The following is a 17,191-nucleotide window of genomic DNA, read 5'->3' on the forward strand; positions in this document are numbered from 1 at the left end:
CAACCATGTTATGAGTTAGAATTGTTTATGACCAACAGATAGTGCTGTTAGGTTTTTTAGAGATCAAAAGGTACCAAATTTCCCGAGGAGAGTTCTGTGAACAGCTGTTCCAAAGGATGTGACCATTCTCTGATAACTAAGCTTGGAAAGCATTGAGGTCTTCACTGGCCCATAATGTACCAGCAAGCTCTGTGATTTTTAATAAAGAGGCAGAGTATTTTTCTTTTTCCTCCAAGTTCACTTGACCAGAGACTTTTTTTTTGGTTAGTTTAAGTTTTCACAGAATAACTTCATCACTCAATGTTCTTCAAAGTACAAGATTTTATAAAAACGTACAGGTTTTGTTCTCTGCAAGAGAAATGATATTTCCAAATTATAGCTAAACAATTAAAACTCCAGTAGTATGTTTAAAAAATTTAGTATGATGTTTTAGAATTTTTTTAGAGTAAAATAAGTACTAAACTGATAAACCTCTAGAACTAGTTTTCTTTGAAATATACGGCATATATATATATATATATGTTTTACCCATCATTAGATAAAATGGCTCTCAAGTTCTGAAGTGGAAAAATTTCGCAGCATAGAGGAGTCAGAGGCCGAAAGAGATGCAGATCAACAGGGTGATGGAGCAGATAAAAAATGCTTACTGTGACCCTGCTTTCATTTGGCCATCCTCTTACTAGAATGACCTTGTGGTTTTGGATCCACACACTGGAATTTACCTATCTCTTAGCAAACACTCATCGGTGGTACATCTGTTGCAAGTCAGACATCATGCAGAAAGACGCAGATAGCCTTGGAGGAGGTCATGGGGAAGGAGGGACATGGAGAGCTACATAACAAAAACAAAACATGTAGAATTAAACGATTACTGTATAGTAACATAAAAATAAAATAGGACAACATACAGGTATGTAACAATAACAAATGCATACAGAATTTTCCAGACAACTTCTTGGTCCTAAGTGTTCTACAAGTATTATGTCATTTAATTCTTACAACAACTCTGAAGTTGGTGTGAAAGTTATCCTCCATTTTATAGATGAGGGAAACTGTGAGACAGAGGGTTAAATCCATTGCGCAAGTTCAATGGCTAGTAAAGGATGGAAGTGGGATCTGAACCAAGGCCATCTGCTTCCATGTCTGTGTTCTTGGTCATGTATGCTAATTTACAATCTCAGCAGTACTATTATGCTTTCCATTAAAAAAAAAAAAAATATATATATATATATATAATTTGGCTTATTCCAACAAACTTTGAGAGCAGCTTGTATTTCCATGGTGCTGTCCTGGGAGGTTTAGAGCACTTAACAATCAGCAAGACACAGGTGTGCCCTGAAGTGTCTTAGAATTTCCTGAGATTCATGTGGTGCCCAGCTCACGAACACAAGGTCAAGGAGTAGGAAGGTCTAGCAGGTGTGGGGAAGAGCAGCATCAAGTTCACAGAAAAGCGAGTGAGCGAGCTGCTGCTAGGAAGCTGTAACAAGGCATGGTGTCTAGAACACAATCACAGGAGATAACACGAGGTGTAGAGGCTCGGTTCCCCCAATGAGGATTCATCATGTCTTCTTCAGTCTTTCACATTCCTCCTGACTTCACTTACTGTGAAAAATTTCAGGTACCTTCACTTCATCATTGCACAATATTATAAACCCACTAGAATGTTTCTTACACCAAGTGTACAAATCTTGTATTTTGAGCAAGTGAATATCTTACAGGCAACATAATTGTCCAACTAAAATCCTCCGTTTAAAATTTAATAATTCAAAAATCTTGAAATGTTGTCTTTTAATGAACAACTCATTAAAATGAATTCATTTTATTTGGGGGTCATATACCATATCAACCCTGTCTCATTTGTAATACAGGAACAAAGAAGAAGGTAGTAATAAATAGATCTAACAGACACTAATACTTAAGGTCTGGATTAGTCTCTCTTATCCTCACAGAAACAATTTCTTTTGGCTCTTAAATCACCAGTCTTACCCAAACCTTTCTTTCTTTAGTCCATTTGATGATTCAACATTTCCTCCTTCAAGCTTTTTTTTTTATTGCAAAGTCAGATGTACAGAGAGGAGGAGAGACAGAGAGGAAGATCTTCCATCCCATGATTCACTTCCCAAGTGACTGGAACAGCCGGAGCTGCGCTGATCCAAAACCAGGATCCTGGAGCTTCTTCCGGTTCTCCCACGCGGGTGCAGGGTCCCAAGGCTTTGGGTTGTCCTCGACTGCTTTCCCAGGCCACAAGCAGGGAGCTGGATGGGAAGCCGGGCTGCTAGGATTTGAACTGGTGCCCATACAGGATTCTGGCATATGCAAGGAGAGGACTTTAGCCTCTAGGCCATTGTACTGGGTCCTCCTTCAAGCTTTTAAAAATCCTTTATCTCCAGGGCTTTAAAAACTACTTTTACTTATGAGTATGTAATGGATAAATCATAGTGGAGAAGCAGTTTCTTAAGTCAAAGTTATGGTTTTGGGGGGGATATATCAGTAATTAGCAAAGGGTGTCCCTGGGATATATCACTTTCCATAAAAGATTTTTGAAAGAAATACTGGATTTTTTCTTTCTTTTTCTAACAGAGGCATTTTGCGTTGAGCAGTTTTCCTGACTTCTCAATCAGGTGCTATTAGGTCTAAAATGTTGTTATCTTGCCATGCTCTTCAAAGCTCAGAGATTAATATTTTCCCCATAATCAACTATGATGATTAATCAAAGACAGCGTGTGAGGTCTGAGCAAATGGTTGACTCAATAATCTGGATTTTTTTTTTAATGATAGTGAGTTAGGATCAGGAGAGACAAACCACATCTATTATTCCGTGAAGAATTTTTAACTAAGTTGTTAGCAAGACAGCTGAAAGATGGCTCAAAGATAATGCTAACACAGAACCTGCAGAAAACCCTTGTCTTAAGAGGAATATGTGAAGTCCTGAATTAAATGGAAAGGGGAAGAAATTAAAAGCGCAGAAGCTGTGAACAACTATTCTGGAGAACTGACACGCTCTGGGGGAGTTTTTGGGTGGCTGGCGCTCCTGTCTGAGGTGACACCTGAAGCTGCTTCTGTCAGGGCTGGGCTAACCACAAACTGAATTCAGGAGCTGCCATGATAAGGATCTGCACTTGCCCGGGAGAAGACATTCTGGGGTGATGGTCCCGTGACCCACTTGTAAACAAGGAATCCCAGGAAGCAAAAGGAGGCAGAGGCAGTCCCTTTCGCTTAGTCCAGCCTGGCAGTTTTCCTCTTGCTCCCCCTGGCGGCCAAACTGTCACAGCTGTGGGCAGCCATAGCAGTGTGGTGTCCTGGGCACCATGCCCACCACCCACCACTGAGCACGGAGGAGGGCGAGAGGCTGAGAAAGTCACCTCACACTTGAGTGATTTCTTCTGAAGCCCAAGCTTCCAAAATAGCCATCGTCAGGTCTAATGAGTCTCTCTATACTATTCCTCTAGTTCCTTAAATCATCTGTGAGTTTGGGAATCACAGGTAAATTCCTATTTCTTTTTACCTGTGGACTGTGTTACCATAGACAATCTATTTAAGCTCTTTTAGCCTGGACTTTCTCAGTATAAAATCAAGGTCAAATCTGTTTCATAGGATTGATGTAAGTATTGAACGGATTTAAATTTATGTGAAGTTTACTTAGTCTATGTACAGCATATGTTACTTTTAAAAAGAAGAAAACAAGCAAGTTAAGAAGAAAATATGCGTAGTTTCTGCCACTCTTGTTCCTGTAATGGGTCATAAGGCATTAGGTTAGACGCATCATTCACTTTTCTATTCCATGCGTCCTCCACCCTCATCCAGTACCTCACTGCTTATGCAGTGATTTAAATATTCCTTTGCTTAGTACCATGAAAATGCACCCTTCTACATATTTCCAGGTTTTTGTTAATATATAACAACACAACCACAGCATATTTTTAAAAACAGGACTTTGTTAAGAAGTTTTCTGTGTATGCCAGTTATATATCACCCGAAATTCACATATTGAAAGTTTACCTGTCAATGTAAGTGAATTGGGAGGTGGGATCTAATAAGAGGTTAGCACAACAAATGCATACATGACTCGTATCTGCCATTACAGCGTCTTACAGAGAAGTGCCATGCCCTAAAAAACACTCTCTACTCTGCTTGGCAGACGCGGGAGCTACCTTTTCGTTTACTGCCATGGTTTTGCTTGTTCCACATGTCATAGTTTTAGAATGCATTATAGTTTAATTACTCATTCATCTACGGAAGGAAATTTTGATCTCTTCCAAGTTTTGGAAATTACAAATAGAGCTGCTCTAAACATCTACATGCAGCTTCTTATGCGGGGTGTGTTTTTGGCTCTTTCTGGTGGATGCTGTGGAGCAGGCTTGCTGGATCCTGTGGTGAAAATGTTTAGTTTTGTAAGAAACCACCGAGTTGTGTTCTAATGTGTTTGTACCACTTGCATTTCCCGTCAGAAGTGGGTGATAGGTTCTGTGGCTGTTCTTGCTGGCATTTGGTGTTGCGTGTTTTGGGTTTTGGCCTAGCAGATGCTCTTGGGAGAACGTCACCAAAGAGTTAAGTGACTAATTGCTTGGTATCATCACTACCCTAATGCCATTGATGTTGAGAAATAAAGTTTGTACTTTTCACTTTTATCTTTTAATTCCATCTTTCAGGAACTTTTCAATGGCTACTCATATCACTCATCTCTGTTTTTTTTTTTTTCTCATGATCTTTTTGGAGCACAACTGTTTTTTGTCTCACCTATAATTGCTTCACACCCTTATCTTAGACTTTTGGGACTACCAACATGCCTGTCCCAGAGTAGTAGTCTTATTTTAAATTTTTCAAGGGATGCTGACCAAAATAACATCTGTACCTCTCCTTCTGAAATGAAGGCTGCTAACTGCTGAAAAAAAAACCACAATTTGTCTTGTCTCATTTTGTGTATCTACTTTACACATTTTGAAACATTTCCGGATAATAATGAACTTAAGATTAAGAACTGATTTTTCATATTTCTCATTTCCATGCCCATGCTTTAGAAGTAACAGCCAATACTTTTAATTGAATGAATGAATTTACATATTGTTAGTGTCTTTAAAACAGAAACAAGCTTCTTTCAAGTATACTCCTTGAATTACAGGCAGTTAAACCACTTGATATACAACAAGAAATCAACACAAAATGTGATTTGCCCAGTATGGAACATTTATTAAGAAATATGAGAAGACATTGTGTCACAGATATAATTGAAATAGCCAGCAGGTCAAATCATTGTGATCCTAAGGCCCAGGGGTGGATTAGATGTTGATATGTGGAAAGGTCTAGCCTACTTTTAGAGGCTGAACTTTGAGTGGAGAGCTTCCGTTCTCTCTGCTGACATCTGAGAAATGCCCTTTGGCATTACTCTGGTGCTTTTGAACACTGAAAACAGTTTAAGTGAATAGAAGATTAAAACAGATTATGAACTAGGAAAAAAAACTTAGATCTGTGTACTTCTCTTCCCTGGAAAAATCTCACAGCATGTCCATCATTTTCAATCCTGCAGAAACATCAAAAATGGTATTTCCAAAGCAATTTGGTGATCAGTAAATGGATTGGCAGCACTTCTGTGCCCAGAGGGGAAGGTCAAAATATTTAGCATAAAATGGCATCCAAGGAGAATAGAAACTCATTGACTTGGTAGTCTCTCTAACAGAAAACAAAAGCCTAAGAACTTGTAGTGTCTAGGATGGTCAAAGAGAGAGATGAACAGCTCAGAGATACTGTGTCCTGGGCAATTGAAAATCAGCAACTTGGCTTTTAACAGGAGGGCTCACAGCAGTAGCAGCAGCAGGCTGGGCGGCAGCAGGACTGGCCACAGTAGGAGGGGCGGCAGCACGAGGCCTGGGCATGGTGCAGCTGGCAGCAGGTTGGAGGAGTGCAGCTCACCACACAGCAAGGAGGCAGGCAGGTGCCCTCCACGCGGCAGTCAGGGCGACACCAGCGGGTGCGGCAGAACATAGCTCCAGAGCCGGCCTCCTGGCCACAGCCAATGCCACCTCCAATGCCAAAGCTACTTCCACAGCAGCTGGGCTCGCAGCAGCTGAGCTGGCCACAGCTGGAGCCACAAGTCCCACCGGTGGAGCAGCTGGGGAATCCGCAGAAGCTGGTGGCAAGGCAGGCCATGGTGTTGGGAGTTGAGTTGAGTAGGGAGCTGCTTGGAGGAGTTTCCAAGTTTGGGCTAGTGATGGCCACATTGGGCCCCTTATATATCTGAGACAGCTGCTATTTGTAAAATTCTTGACATATTTTTCTTGTTTTTATTTAAATTTTTCCCTCAGTGGTCCTTTGATTGGCTTACATTGAGATGTGTATGACACATTATGAGCAGAAGTTTCTAAGCCACTCTGCTCTGTGGGTTCATGGAGACTCATCATCCAGCCCTTTATTGCTAAGAATGTGTTTGTGGTTTTCCATGTTCAAAGAGTCTCCCAGTTTTAGTTCAAGTCAACACCCTATTTGTATGGTGGTTATTCCATGTGACTGGACTCCTCTAAGGCTAAGGGTAATTGTGCTATTATTTTTAACTCTTATTTTTTTTCCTTGCACAAATATAGACTGAATCCCTTTGGATTTAGGACACCAAAATACTCACTGAACTTAGGGAATACCTTTGGCCATACAAAAGTTACGTCTTCCAATCATTAGTTCCAACCTGGGATCAAAATATCATTACAATTCCTTTCATCTTAATTGGTTTGCAACATGTAAATATTTTTCATGTTTCAGTCCAGAAATCTTTTCTTATGAACCAAATGGTATAATATATCCAGCAGAGAAGGTATTCAGCAGAGAGTGTTGCTTCGGGTAGAACGTCCATAAATGTTTATTGGATCTGATTCAGTCAGTGTTTGTTGGATGGGTGGAGCAATCAGCATGGTTTATGGGTGCCTGCCCCCCTCATAAATGATGTAATGGAGCTGCCTTTCTCCTGAAGGAGCCGTGCTATTTGTCCAGTTGCTCTTTTTTGGGATTTAACAGTTGAACCATACTCAGAAAGAAAACATTGGGGAGTGATGACATTGTGAGGATCATGTGGCCATCCACTTTATGCTTCTCTGGAATGTGTCACCTTATCTGGAAATTGTCATTGCAACTAATTAAATGGCAGAGGTAAGTGCCGGGATCTTGTAAATAACAGGGAAATATTTTTCCTAAGGTGTCCTATGCTTGTCTCCAATTGCTGTGTGCATATTCTACTTAAGCCATTCAAGATCAATTTAAAACTTGAATGTTGAAAACAGTGTGTTTGTTCTATGTTAACTTCTTAGGAAAACAACTGTCAAGTTTTAACGTAGAGTACGAAATAGAATAGAATTCGTTCACATTTTGATAACAGATGGTGGTGGTAGAACTTGCTGTGTGTTCTCCATGATGTTTTAGCTCTCATTGAGCTCAGAGAAACATCTTACACATGTAAACACTGAATAGCCAGTGGATGTTGGAGGTTGAAATTCATAGAGCCCTTTGTGGATTAGTGAAAGAATGGGATAAGCTAAAACATAAGAATAAATGAAGCGTTTTTGGAAAATAGAATCTGGTGCATCCTTAAATCTATTTAATAGTAATATAAATTTTTATATTGAGCATGAATGAAGGAGGACACTAGAATATTGAATGGAACAAGGTTAGCGATGGTAAAAGTACCTCTTGCTAGCATCTAACAACTCTGATCCACCTGAAAGTCTTAATTTCATGAAAGCAACTTTATTGATCTGTCTCTACTCATAAAGGAGCATCTAAGTAGTACAATAGTTATTAAGGCTGTTTACTGCAAGGGAGATTTTATTTAAAAATGGATTCAATCATACTTTGTTTGTATTTTATCTCTCTGGTTTAAGCTTTACATTTATGCTTTAAGACCATCACCAACATGCAGACCCATTCTTGTCAAATTCCAGCTTCCGGTCAACAAGCTTCTAGGTAGAAGAAACACGAAATGCAGTTTGTTAAGCATATTAAAGCATTTTATTTGCAGTTAGTAGGAGGTATTCGAGGAGAAAGTAGGACTGAAGATACATGAGGGTGGAGAGAGAGGGAAGGGGACAGGGACTTCACTGAAGAACTGCTCTTCCAGGTACCATGGTGGATGGAGACACAATCTACAGGACATGATGGTTGACATATATTTTCAGAGAGCCAATTTGGCACTTCCGCAGGGATCTTGAGAGCTTTGTTATTTCTGAATAAGAAATAGTTGGTCTCCAGTAACACTGAACACTTCTTCAGATCAGCAGTTTTTCTGTGTTTCCTTTGAATCAACAGGAGGGTTCACAGCAGTGGCAGCAGCAGGCTGGGCGGCAGCAGGACTGGCCACAGTAGGAGGGGCGGCAGCACGAGGCCTGGGCATGGTGCAGCTGGCAGCAGGTTGGAGGAGTGCAGCTCACCACACAGCAAGGAGGCACACAGGTGCCCTCCACGCGGCAGTCAGGGCGACACCAGCGGGTGCGGCAGAACATAGCTCCAGAGCCGCCCTCCTGGCCACAGCTGGTTCCACAGCAGCTGGTCTGGGAGCAAGATGGTTGGCAGCAGCTGATCTGGGGGCAGCTGGGCTGGCAGCAGCTGGTCTGGGGGCAGGTTGGTTGGCAGCAGCTGGGCTGGCAGCAGCTGGGCTGGCCACAGCTGGAGCCACAGGTCCCACCGGTGGAGCAGCTGGGGAATCCGCAGAAGCTGGTGGCAAGGCAGGCCATGGTGTCGGGAGTTGAGTTGAGGTATGTACTGTCAGGAGAAGTTTCTGGCTTTTGTCCGCACCTTCCATACCTGGCCTTATATATGTCCCTTGGAGCCTCATGCTTACCTAACATTCAGCCTCTTCCCTTGATGTCAGATGTCTGATTGGTTGATACCGAGTTGTTCAGAAAATTATAAATAGCATCTCCATAACCTGCTTCGGTCATTATTCAATTAAGTCTTACTATGCTTCTTCCTTGCCCTCTGGACCAAGTGAAGGCTCATTGGGAAGTCAAATTGGGCAACACCTCTGGACCAAGCATCACCTTGACTCACTTTGTCATCCATATCCTTTGGTAACCTTGAGGCAGAGTTTATCTAAACTGAGTGTTTTCTTCCTAAGTGGTCGCTCAGCCATGATCATGATTTCATAAACAATTGTCCAGACCTGCAGAGACATTAACAATGTTGTTGTCATCACAACATGAGCTGTCAACTGGTTCATCAACTCTCAGAGTCTACCTTCTGTAATCATGTTGTGCAAACTCGAGGCTCTTTAGACTTGTAGGATTTATCCCTTCAGTCATCCGTGCACAAACTCATATCAGCAACTGAAGCCTTTAAGGTCTTTTGCTAATAATTTGTCTTCTGACTATTGAAGCAATAATGCATGCTGACACTATGAAGACATATAAAAAAATTCTAGCCCCTCTTTCAAGAATATACATACCTTCCAAAACTAATATGCCAGAAATTATATTAATAACTTGGTGATACTCTTTGACACATTTATACCTATTTTTCAAGTATATTATGATAAATACCCATACATATTCTTCATCATTAATGTTTGTGTCTCATATTATAATATATATACATATATAAATTAAAAACTTTTAATTGTGGTAATACATATTACATAAAATTTATGGTACTCATCTCAATCATTTATGTTAGGCAACTTAATTATTTTTGTAATATTTAAGCCACTGTCATTGTAATTCTGGGTAAAAATCTTTTGGCCGTATGCATGAGAATATTTTGAAAAGGCTGTCCATTTTGATTATCTGTATGTCTATGTTAGTATGGCATTATTTTTAATTTTTAAAAAAGATTCATTTATTTTTATTGGAAAGGCAGCTATACAGAGAGAAGGAGATACAGAGAGGAAGATCTTCCATGCACTGGTTCACCCCTCAGATGGCCACAACAGATCTGAAGCCAGGAGCCAGGAGCTCCCTCTGAGTTTCCCACACATGAGTAGAGACCCAAGGCTTTGGGCCATCCTCTACTGCTTTCCCAGACTATAAGCAGGGAGCTGAAAATAAAGCAAACTGGTGCTCATATAGGATTGTGGTGCATGCAAGGTGAGGATTTAACAACTATGCTAGTGCACCAAGCCCAGTATGGAATTATTTTAAGACTATACCTTTATTAAAAAAAAAATTAGGAACTTTGATTTTGTTCTTTTAAAAGATAGCTATGGTTACTTAGGATCCCTTAAGTTTTCATAGGAATTTTTGAAGAAGTTCTATATTTCTGCAAAATACATCAGCAGGTGGTAGATAGAATTGCATTAGGTGTGTAGATTGAGTTAGTAGCATTGATATCCTGACTATCTTTAGCTTTGGAATCCGAGTATTGTTTGCATTATAAAAAAAGTTTTGCAGCGATTTTTCCTTGTAAAGTGTTTGGAAGAACATAAAGGCTTTATGTCTCTTTATATGTTTAATGGACTTCACTAATGAAGTCTCGGATTGCTCTTCTTCGGCAGTTTTGGATTTACAGAGAGAAAGGAATACAGAGAGAAAGATCCTTATTCACTGCTTCACTCCCCAAGCAGCTGCAACCACCATAGGTGAGCTGATTGAAGCCAGGAGCCAGGAGCTTCTTCTGGGTCTCCCACACAGGTGAATGGTCCCAAGGTTTTGGGCTGTCCCCTGTTGCCTTCCTATATTACAAACAGGGAGCTGGAGGGGAAGTGAAACAGCCAGGATGCAAACCAGTGTCCATATGGGATTCCAGTGCATGCAAGGAAAGGATTTAGCCATTAGACTGTTGTTCTGGCAAATAAGTAACTATACAATAATTCAGAGTATGTGCATACCTGAGTTTACCTAGCCCTCTCCCTATTGATAAAACTTCAATCAATATTAGCTTATGGTTTTGAATTTAAAGACAATGTAAATTTTTCAGTTGAAAGGAACTTTAAAATGGATCCAGCTTGGGGTGATGGAAGATGGTCACATGGGTGTGTGGGGAGTTAAATTGATTAAGCTAAATAAGCTTCTCAAACTGGTTCTTCCACTGAGTGATTGTGTGGCCTCAGAAAAGTCACTTAATTCCTCTGAACATTAATGTTTTCATCTGCAAAATGAGATGATCTCTCAGACACCTTCCAGGGATAATTGCTCTGCCAGATCATTTACCCCGTGAGAGCACATTCGGCCCATGATTGGTTCATCCTGCGTAATGTCTTCCACGTAGATGCTTCTTCTTATGTAGATACTCAGCAGATGCCTGCTGAATAAGAAATGTGTGGAAATGATGAAAGGCTTAACTGGCATTTTTTAATGACATCATTTATGATTTTACTTTATCTCTTAGCACAGGATGCTGGGGGTTCGTGATGCTTGGAAGGACTCCTAACTGGAGTCTAAGGGATAAGGGGCTAAAGTTCTGTCACCCAGGGATGCATTCTTGATTGGCTCAACATTTTTGTGCTGCATCAGTAAAGTCAGTTGTTTGCTTATATGCATTCCATTATTCATGCTTTCTAATTTCTCCCTTTTAATTAACCCTTGAGTGAGTAAAGTGTTGGAATTTGATCCAAAATAAGTCTTTATTTTAAAAATTACCTTCATGATACTCCAGTTCTAAATCTGAGAAATCATGAATTAATCCTGACCCTTCTCTGAAAAGCTACCCATATTTATGACACATTATTCTGGTTCAGCATACACAAATGTGTTAGGGCTATGCACCACACCGTGTGTAGATGTGTAACAAGCAGAGGGGTGCATTCAGGTGATTATATAAAGAACCTTTGTCATCCTCACTTCCTGTTGGAAGCTTGGGTAAGAAATTTGGGGAGTTAAAAACCATCTAATTAGAGCATATGTCCTCCGAGACACTTCCCCGTCTTCCATCTCGCTCGGCTTTAGGTTAGCTGGGAGTGGGGAGAGGGTGATTCGTTAAATAAACTCCTTTGGTTTGATGATTTCCTGAAGGACTATTCTTCAAACAGAGGAAAAATATGTCATATTTTGGTTCTGAGTTCAGAGATCCCAGCTTTTCTCTCTGCTTCTACAAGTGCTCCTTGAGATCAAGACATGATAATACAGTCTGTCTGTTTCTGACTTCATTTATTCTCAGAAGAACAATATGCACTGGACTTAATCAAATTTTACAAGGCAACATGGAGTATCAAAAAGAGACTAAAACCTTTTGTGTGACTTTCAAATGAAATGTTGGTCATGAACACACTCAATGAAATAAAGAGGTATATTTGCTTCACCAAAAATTATGATTTATTAGACATTAGCATATTATTTCCCTTTCTTACAAAGTGTGATTTTCAAGAGGATAGAGAAGAAGTGGGGGAAAAGTGGGAAGCACAGGTGTTACTTTTTCAGCCTGGATAGCTTTGAATCTTGCAGAATGAAACCAAGTGGTTTGCTGAGAGTCAAGCCTCCTTTTCCAGGTCAAAATTTATATCTTCAAATCCACAGAGGAGAAGCCCAAATCCTTCCAATATTGAATGGAATCAGATAGTTCTGGTAGGCCCAAATATTTTATAATCACCATAAAAAAAAGCCAAAATAACAAATTTGTTAGTTATCCAAAGGTGGTTGAAAAGATCATCAGTTCATGGACTAAGTTGACAGTTGACATTTCAAGTTGAAAATCAGCAACTAGCTTCTAACAGGCTGGCTGGCTGCATGTGGGCTCACAGGCAGTGGGCTCGGTGCAGCTGGGTTGGCTGCAGGTGGGCTCGGAGGAGGTAGGCTGGGTGCAGCTGGGCTGGCTACAGCTGGACTGGGTACAGCTGGGTTCACAGCAGGCAGGCTGGGTGCAGGTCGTCTGGCTGCAGGTAGGCTGGCAGCAGGTTGTCTGGCTGCAGGTGGGCTGGCAACAGCAGGCTGGGCGGCAGCAGGACTGGCCACAGTAGGAGGGGCGGCAGCACGAGGCCTGGGCATGGTGCAGCTGGCAGCAGGTTGGAGGAGTGCAGCTCACCACACAGCAAGGAGGCAGGCAGGTGCTCTCCACACGGCAGTCAGGGCGACACCAGCGGGTGCGACAGAGCACAGCTCCAGAGCCACCCTTCTGGCCACAGCTGGTTCCACTGCAGCTGGTCTGGGAGCAAGATGGTTGGCAACAGCTGGTTTGGGGGCAGGTTGGCTGGCAGCAGCTCGTCTGGGGGCAGCTGGAGCCACAGGTTCCACCTGTGGAGCAGCTAGGAAACCCACAGAAGCTAGTAGCAAGGCAGGCCATGGTGTCAAGAGTTGGACTGAAAGTTGAGTTGCCTGGAGATTTGAGTTTTGGTGGTGACTGTCATGTGGAGTCTTTTATAAGCACTGGCCAGCTACGACTGACATAATTCCAAAGTCTCTTCCTTGTTTGTGTTTAAATAACTTGCCTTTGAATGATAATTGACCCGTCTCTGAGTTACTTATTTAACCCTTTGAAAACCTTTAAAAGTTCATTTTATTTGGTTTTCAATTAAGTTTCTTTGCCATGATCCAAATAGTCACCTGCGTTCACTGGGAACATAATTCCTAGATCCCTATGTTTGTTAAAATTCTCTCATTGCTCAAAGAACAAGTAATTGATGCCCCTTACCTTTAAGGAGTGTTAACATTACTCAATAATACCTCAAGTCTTGCTGATTTATTTTTACTCAGAAGAATTAGAGAAAGAGGGAGGGAGAGACAGAGAGATTTTCCATTTATTGGCTCACTTCCCAAATGACCCTAACAGCCTGAGCTGAGCCAAATCCAGAAGCAAAACACCTCCTCTGGGTCTTCTATGTGGGTTAAGGGACCCAAAAACTTGGGCTATCCTACACTGCTTTCCCAGGTCACAAGCAGAGAGCTGGAACAGAAGCGAAGCAGCCGGGACACAAAACCGGCGTTCATATGAGAGGTTGGCACTGCACGTGCTAGCTCAGCTTATTACACCATGGCACCAGCTTCCAATATTGATACTTTTAATTGCACTCTTGGGCCTTACAAGGCAGTTTAATTTCCAAAAATACGGCCTCCAAAGTTGATGGCTGTTGTTCTCTGTCTGTCTTATCTAGCACACTAGATTCACTTGTTCAAACAGGGATGCTTTCTTGGGGCCTAGGATGTATGACTGAGTCTTAAGCAAATATTTTGGAACACTTACTATGTGTCCAAGCAGTTCTGAGTATCTTGTGTGTTTGAATTTATATTCCACAGCAATTCCTGGGGTAGTTCACCATTACTGCTCCATCTGAACCACAACCAGATGTGTAAGTAACTTGCTCAAGGTCACACTACTACAGGGTGAGTCTGAATCTACAGATTCTGACTCCAGACTAAACTACTAATTACTACAATTAATCTGTACTTTTCTGATGCAAGCAGAAATTGTAAGGAAAATTAAAAGGTAGATGGAAAATGAGAAAAGTTGCCCTCTTTCTCCCAAACTTTTTCTTGAGACTAAACAGAGAAAAGGCAGATCTTGTAACATCATTTACTAGAGATCTGCCAGGAATTTAATTAATTTGTTTGTTAAGATTTATTTACTCGGAAGGCAAAGAGAGAGATAAAGAGCTAGAGATCTTTCCATCCGTGGGTTCATTCTCTAAGGGCCCATAGCAACCAGGGCCAGGCCAGGCTGACGTCAGGGGCAAGGAACTCCATCTGGGTTGCCCACAGGGGCAGCAGGAACCCAAACACGAGAGCCATAAGCTGCTGTCTCTCAGCATGAGCTCTGTTACGCAGAAATGGGAGCTAAAAAGCCAATGCTGGGATTTCAACCAGAACCCAAGTATTATTCCCCTTGGGGTGGGTATCTGTTAAAGCTTCCATCCTGGTGACCTAGGCTGGACAAATCCAACAACCTCCTTTAACTCGTAACCCTTCATCATATACTAGCAAGAGCTATCTCCTCTTTACTGAAGACCAGCTTAGCTTTTCTGGGTACTCTGAGGCAGAGCCCTCCTTATAACCAAGCACATACATCCCAAGCCTTATCCTAATGGGAGGCAAGAAAGTAGTGTATGAGAAGACTAAAGCTGACCACATCAGAGAGCTTCTGCAAACAGATGTTAGGTCATGCCCTTATGTGGGAGGAAGCAGCACATTATTTACGTAACCAGAGACTATGACCCCCACAGCTGTGCACCCTTGGTCTCCATGCACTCAAGGTGGTGGTACTTTTTCGAATCCTTGTACACTTGTGCGGCTGGAGGCCCTGATCTTTTGATTTTTGTTTTTTTTTAAAGATTGAGGTGAGATTCACGTAACAGCAAACCATTTTAAGGTCTATAATTGTGTGTTCTTTAGTACATTTACCATGTTTTGCAACCATTGTCTCTCCCTGGTCTCACACCTTGATCATGCTCCCTGGAGGAGTACCTGGACTCTTTGAGTAACTGCTTCCCATACTCTTGACCCCTAGTGGCTAACTCCTTCTTTGATTTTAGGACCAAAGCTTTTATCCCATGGAATGGAAGTCCTATGATGTCATCTTTGCTTTATTTCAGACCGCTGACCCTTTGGATTAATATAAAAATGGTGATAGCATATGGCCAACATCATGGTCACTTAAATTTGCCTTTACCGTAAATGTTTATTTTCTGCTTCTCAACATGTGAGAGGATTGCATAGATGTCATTAAAAAAAAAAACAGCTGAGATATCCTCTATGGCTACATTCCAATTGTATTTCAAAAAACAGTAGTATAAAAGGATGATATCAGATAAAACAAGAACAGCCTGTCCCAGCTAAATCAGTTTGGAACTTATGGTGATAGGAATGTCCTCATTGTAGGCCACCTCAGCTTTAGTAGTGCATGCACCTTATACTCCTTCAAGGTAGTGACAAAATGCACAGCATCATTGGATCATTGAATTGTTTTGCACATTTGGAAAAGGGATTATCAGTATGACAACTCTCTGTGACTGGAAGGAACATGGGAAGCAATAAAACTCAGGTCTCTCATTTTCCAGATTAGAAATAGTTGCCCAGGCAAGTAAAGGGACTTTCTCCATAATGATTGGATTGTAAGCTACAAAGCTGGGACTAGCACTCGTTTTAGGCTGCTATTTTATAGTCTCAGATTTATTGCCATTCACATTTTGTTTTATGTTTTTGTGCACCTGGTAATTGAAAGAATTGTATACAGACCCATTTATGAATGAACAAATGAATGAATGAGCAAGCTTGACAACACATCAACAATCTGAATGACATGAAGTTCCCTCTTATAAAATTGGTATTTTGGAACATTTAACCCAGCGTTTTGTACATGTGAGGACCTTGGAAAACATTCTTAAATCCTGTAGTGTCCTTTCACTCAGATAGTTTCCCTGCAGAATATAGGATCATTTTCTGGAAACACGCACACACACACATATCACTTTGAAAGGATATTTTTGAAGAACAAAAACTAAAGAAAATCCAGTGTTAGTTTGAAAACTTCCGGTGCCCCAATAACATTTATAAATAACACAGAAAATAACAAAAGATCTAATAATAACTTCACCATTGAAACATGAAACATTTTATTAAATCCAAGTGCCAATCAGCTGGCAGACTAATTTAGGTGATATTTATATCATTGTAGGGCTTCTGTTGATCTTCCAAGATCTAGGAAAGGTCTTGGTTTTCCACTGCAAATGAATTTCCATCCTAGGGGAGTTATGTAGGTGTGTGACAAGAGTTTTCAAGCTGAATTATGGGTGTGCTGGAGTTCAGAAGTTTGTTGGAACTCCACGTTAGTTTAGGTTTAAGGTACATTTTTCTCAGGAAGAGGTTTTCAACAGGTGGGCTCAGAGCAGGAAGGTTGGCAGCAGTGGCAACAGCAGGCTGGGCGGCAGCAGGACTGGCCACAGTAGGAGGGGCGGCAGCACGAGGCCTGGGCATGGTGCAGCTGGCAGCAGGTTGGAGGAGTGCAGCTCACCACACAGCAGGGAGGCACACAGGTGCCCTCCACGCGGCAGTCAGGGCGACACCAGCGGGTGCGGCAGAACATAGCTCCAGAGCCGCCCTCCTGGCCACAGCTGGTTCCACAGCAGCTGGTCTGGGAGCAGGTTGGTTGGCAGCAGCTGATCTGGGGGCAGCTGGGCTGGCAGCAGCTGGTCTGGGGGCAGGATGGTTGGCAGCAGCTGGGCTGGCAGCAGCTGGGCTGGCCGCAGCTGGAGCCACAGGTCCCACCGGTGGAGCAGCTGGGGAATCCGCAGAAGCTGGTGGCAAGGCAGGCCATGGTGTCAGGAGTTGAGTTGGGTTGAGGCTTGGATTGCTTTGAGAAG

At 41.8% G+C, this 17,191-nt stretch overlaps 3 protein-coding genes across 3 annotated transcripts; all 3 read right to left on the bottom strand.

The window, feature by feature from the left end:
* Positions 1 to 8,276: 8,276 nt before the first annotated feature.
* LOC121169911 (keratin-associated protein 9-3-like) lies at positions 8,277 to 8,708 on the bottom strand. Its single transcript, XM_041000742.1, has one exon. It carries the CDS (start codon positions 8,706 to 8,708, stop codon positions 8,277 to 8,279), a length of 432 nt encoding a protein of 143 aa, XP_040856676.1.
* Positions 8,709 to 12,609: 3,901 nt separating this feature from the next.
* Positions 12,610 to 13,182, bottom strand: LOC121170371 (keratin-associated protein 9-3-like). The gene is made up of 2 exons (XM_041001511.1): positions 12,818 to 13,182; positions 12,610 to 12,751 (listed from the first exon to the last, which is right to left on the bottom strand). The coding sequence occupies exons 1-2, from the start codon at positions 13,180 to 13,182 to the stop codon at positions 12,610 to 12,612; spliced, it is 507 nt and encodes a 168-aa protein (XP_040857445.1).
* Positions 13,183 to 16,698: 3,516 nt separating this feature from the next.
* Positions 16,699 to 17,145, bottom strand: LOC121169910 (keratin-associated protein 9-3-like). Its single transcript, XM_041000741.1, has one exon. The coding sequence runs from the start codon at positions 17,143 to 17,145 to the stop codon at positions 16,699 to 16,701; it is 447 nt and encodes a 148-aa protein (XP_040856675.1).
* Positions 17,146 to 17,191: the final 46 nt, after the last annotated feature.

Source organism: Ochotona curzoniae, unplaced genomic scaffold, assembly GCF_017591425.1.
Source record: "Ochotona curzoniae isolate NIBS_2020 unplaced genomic scaffold, NIBS_Ocur_1.0 scaffold_2453, whole genome shotgun sequence".
In the NCBI taxonomy this organism is placed as follows: domain Eukaryota; kingdom Metazoa; phylum Chordata; class Mammalia; order Lagomorpha; family Ochotonidae; genus Ochotona; species Ochotona curzoniae.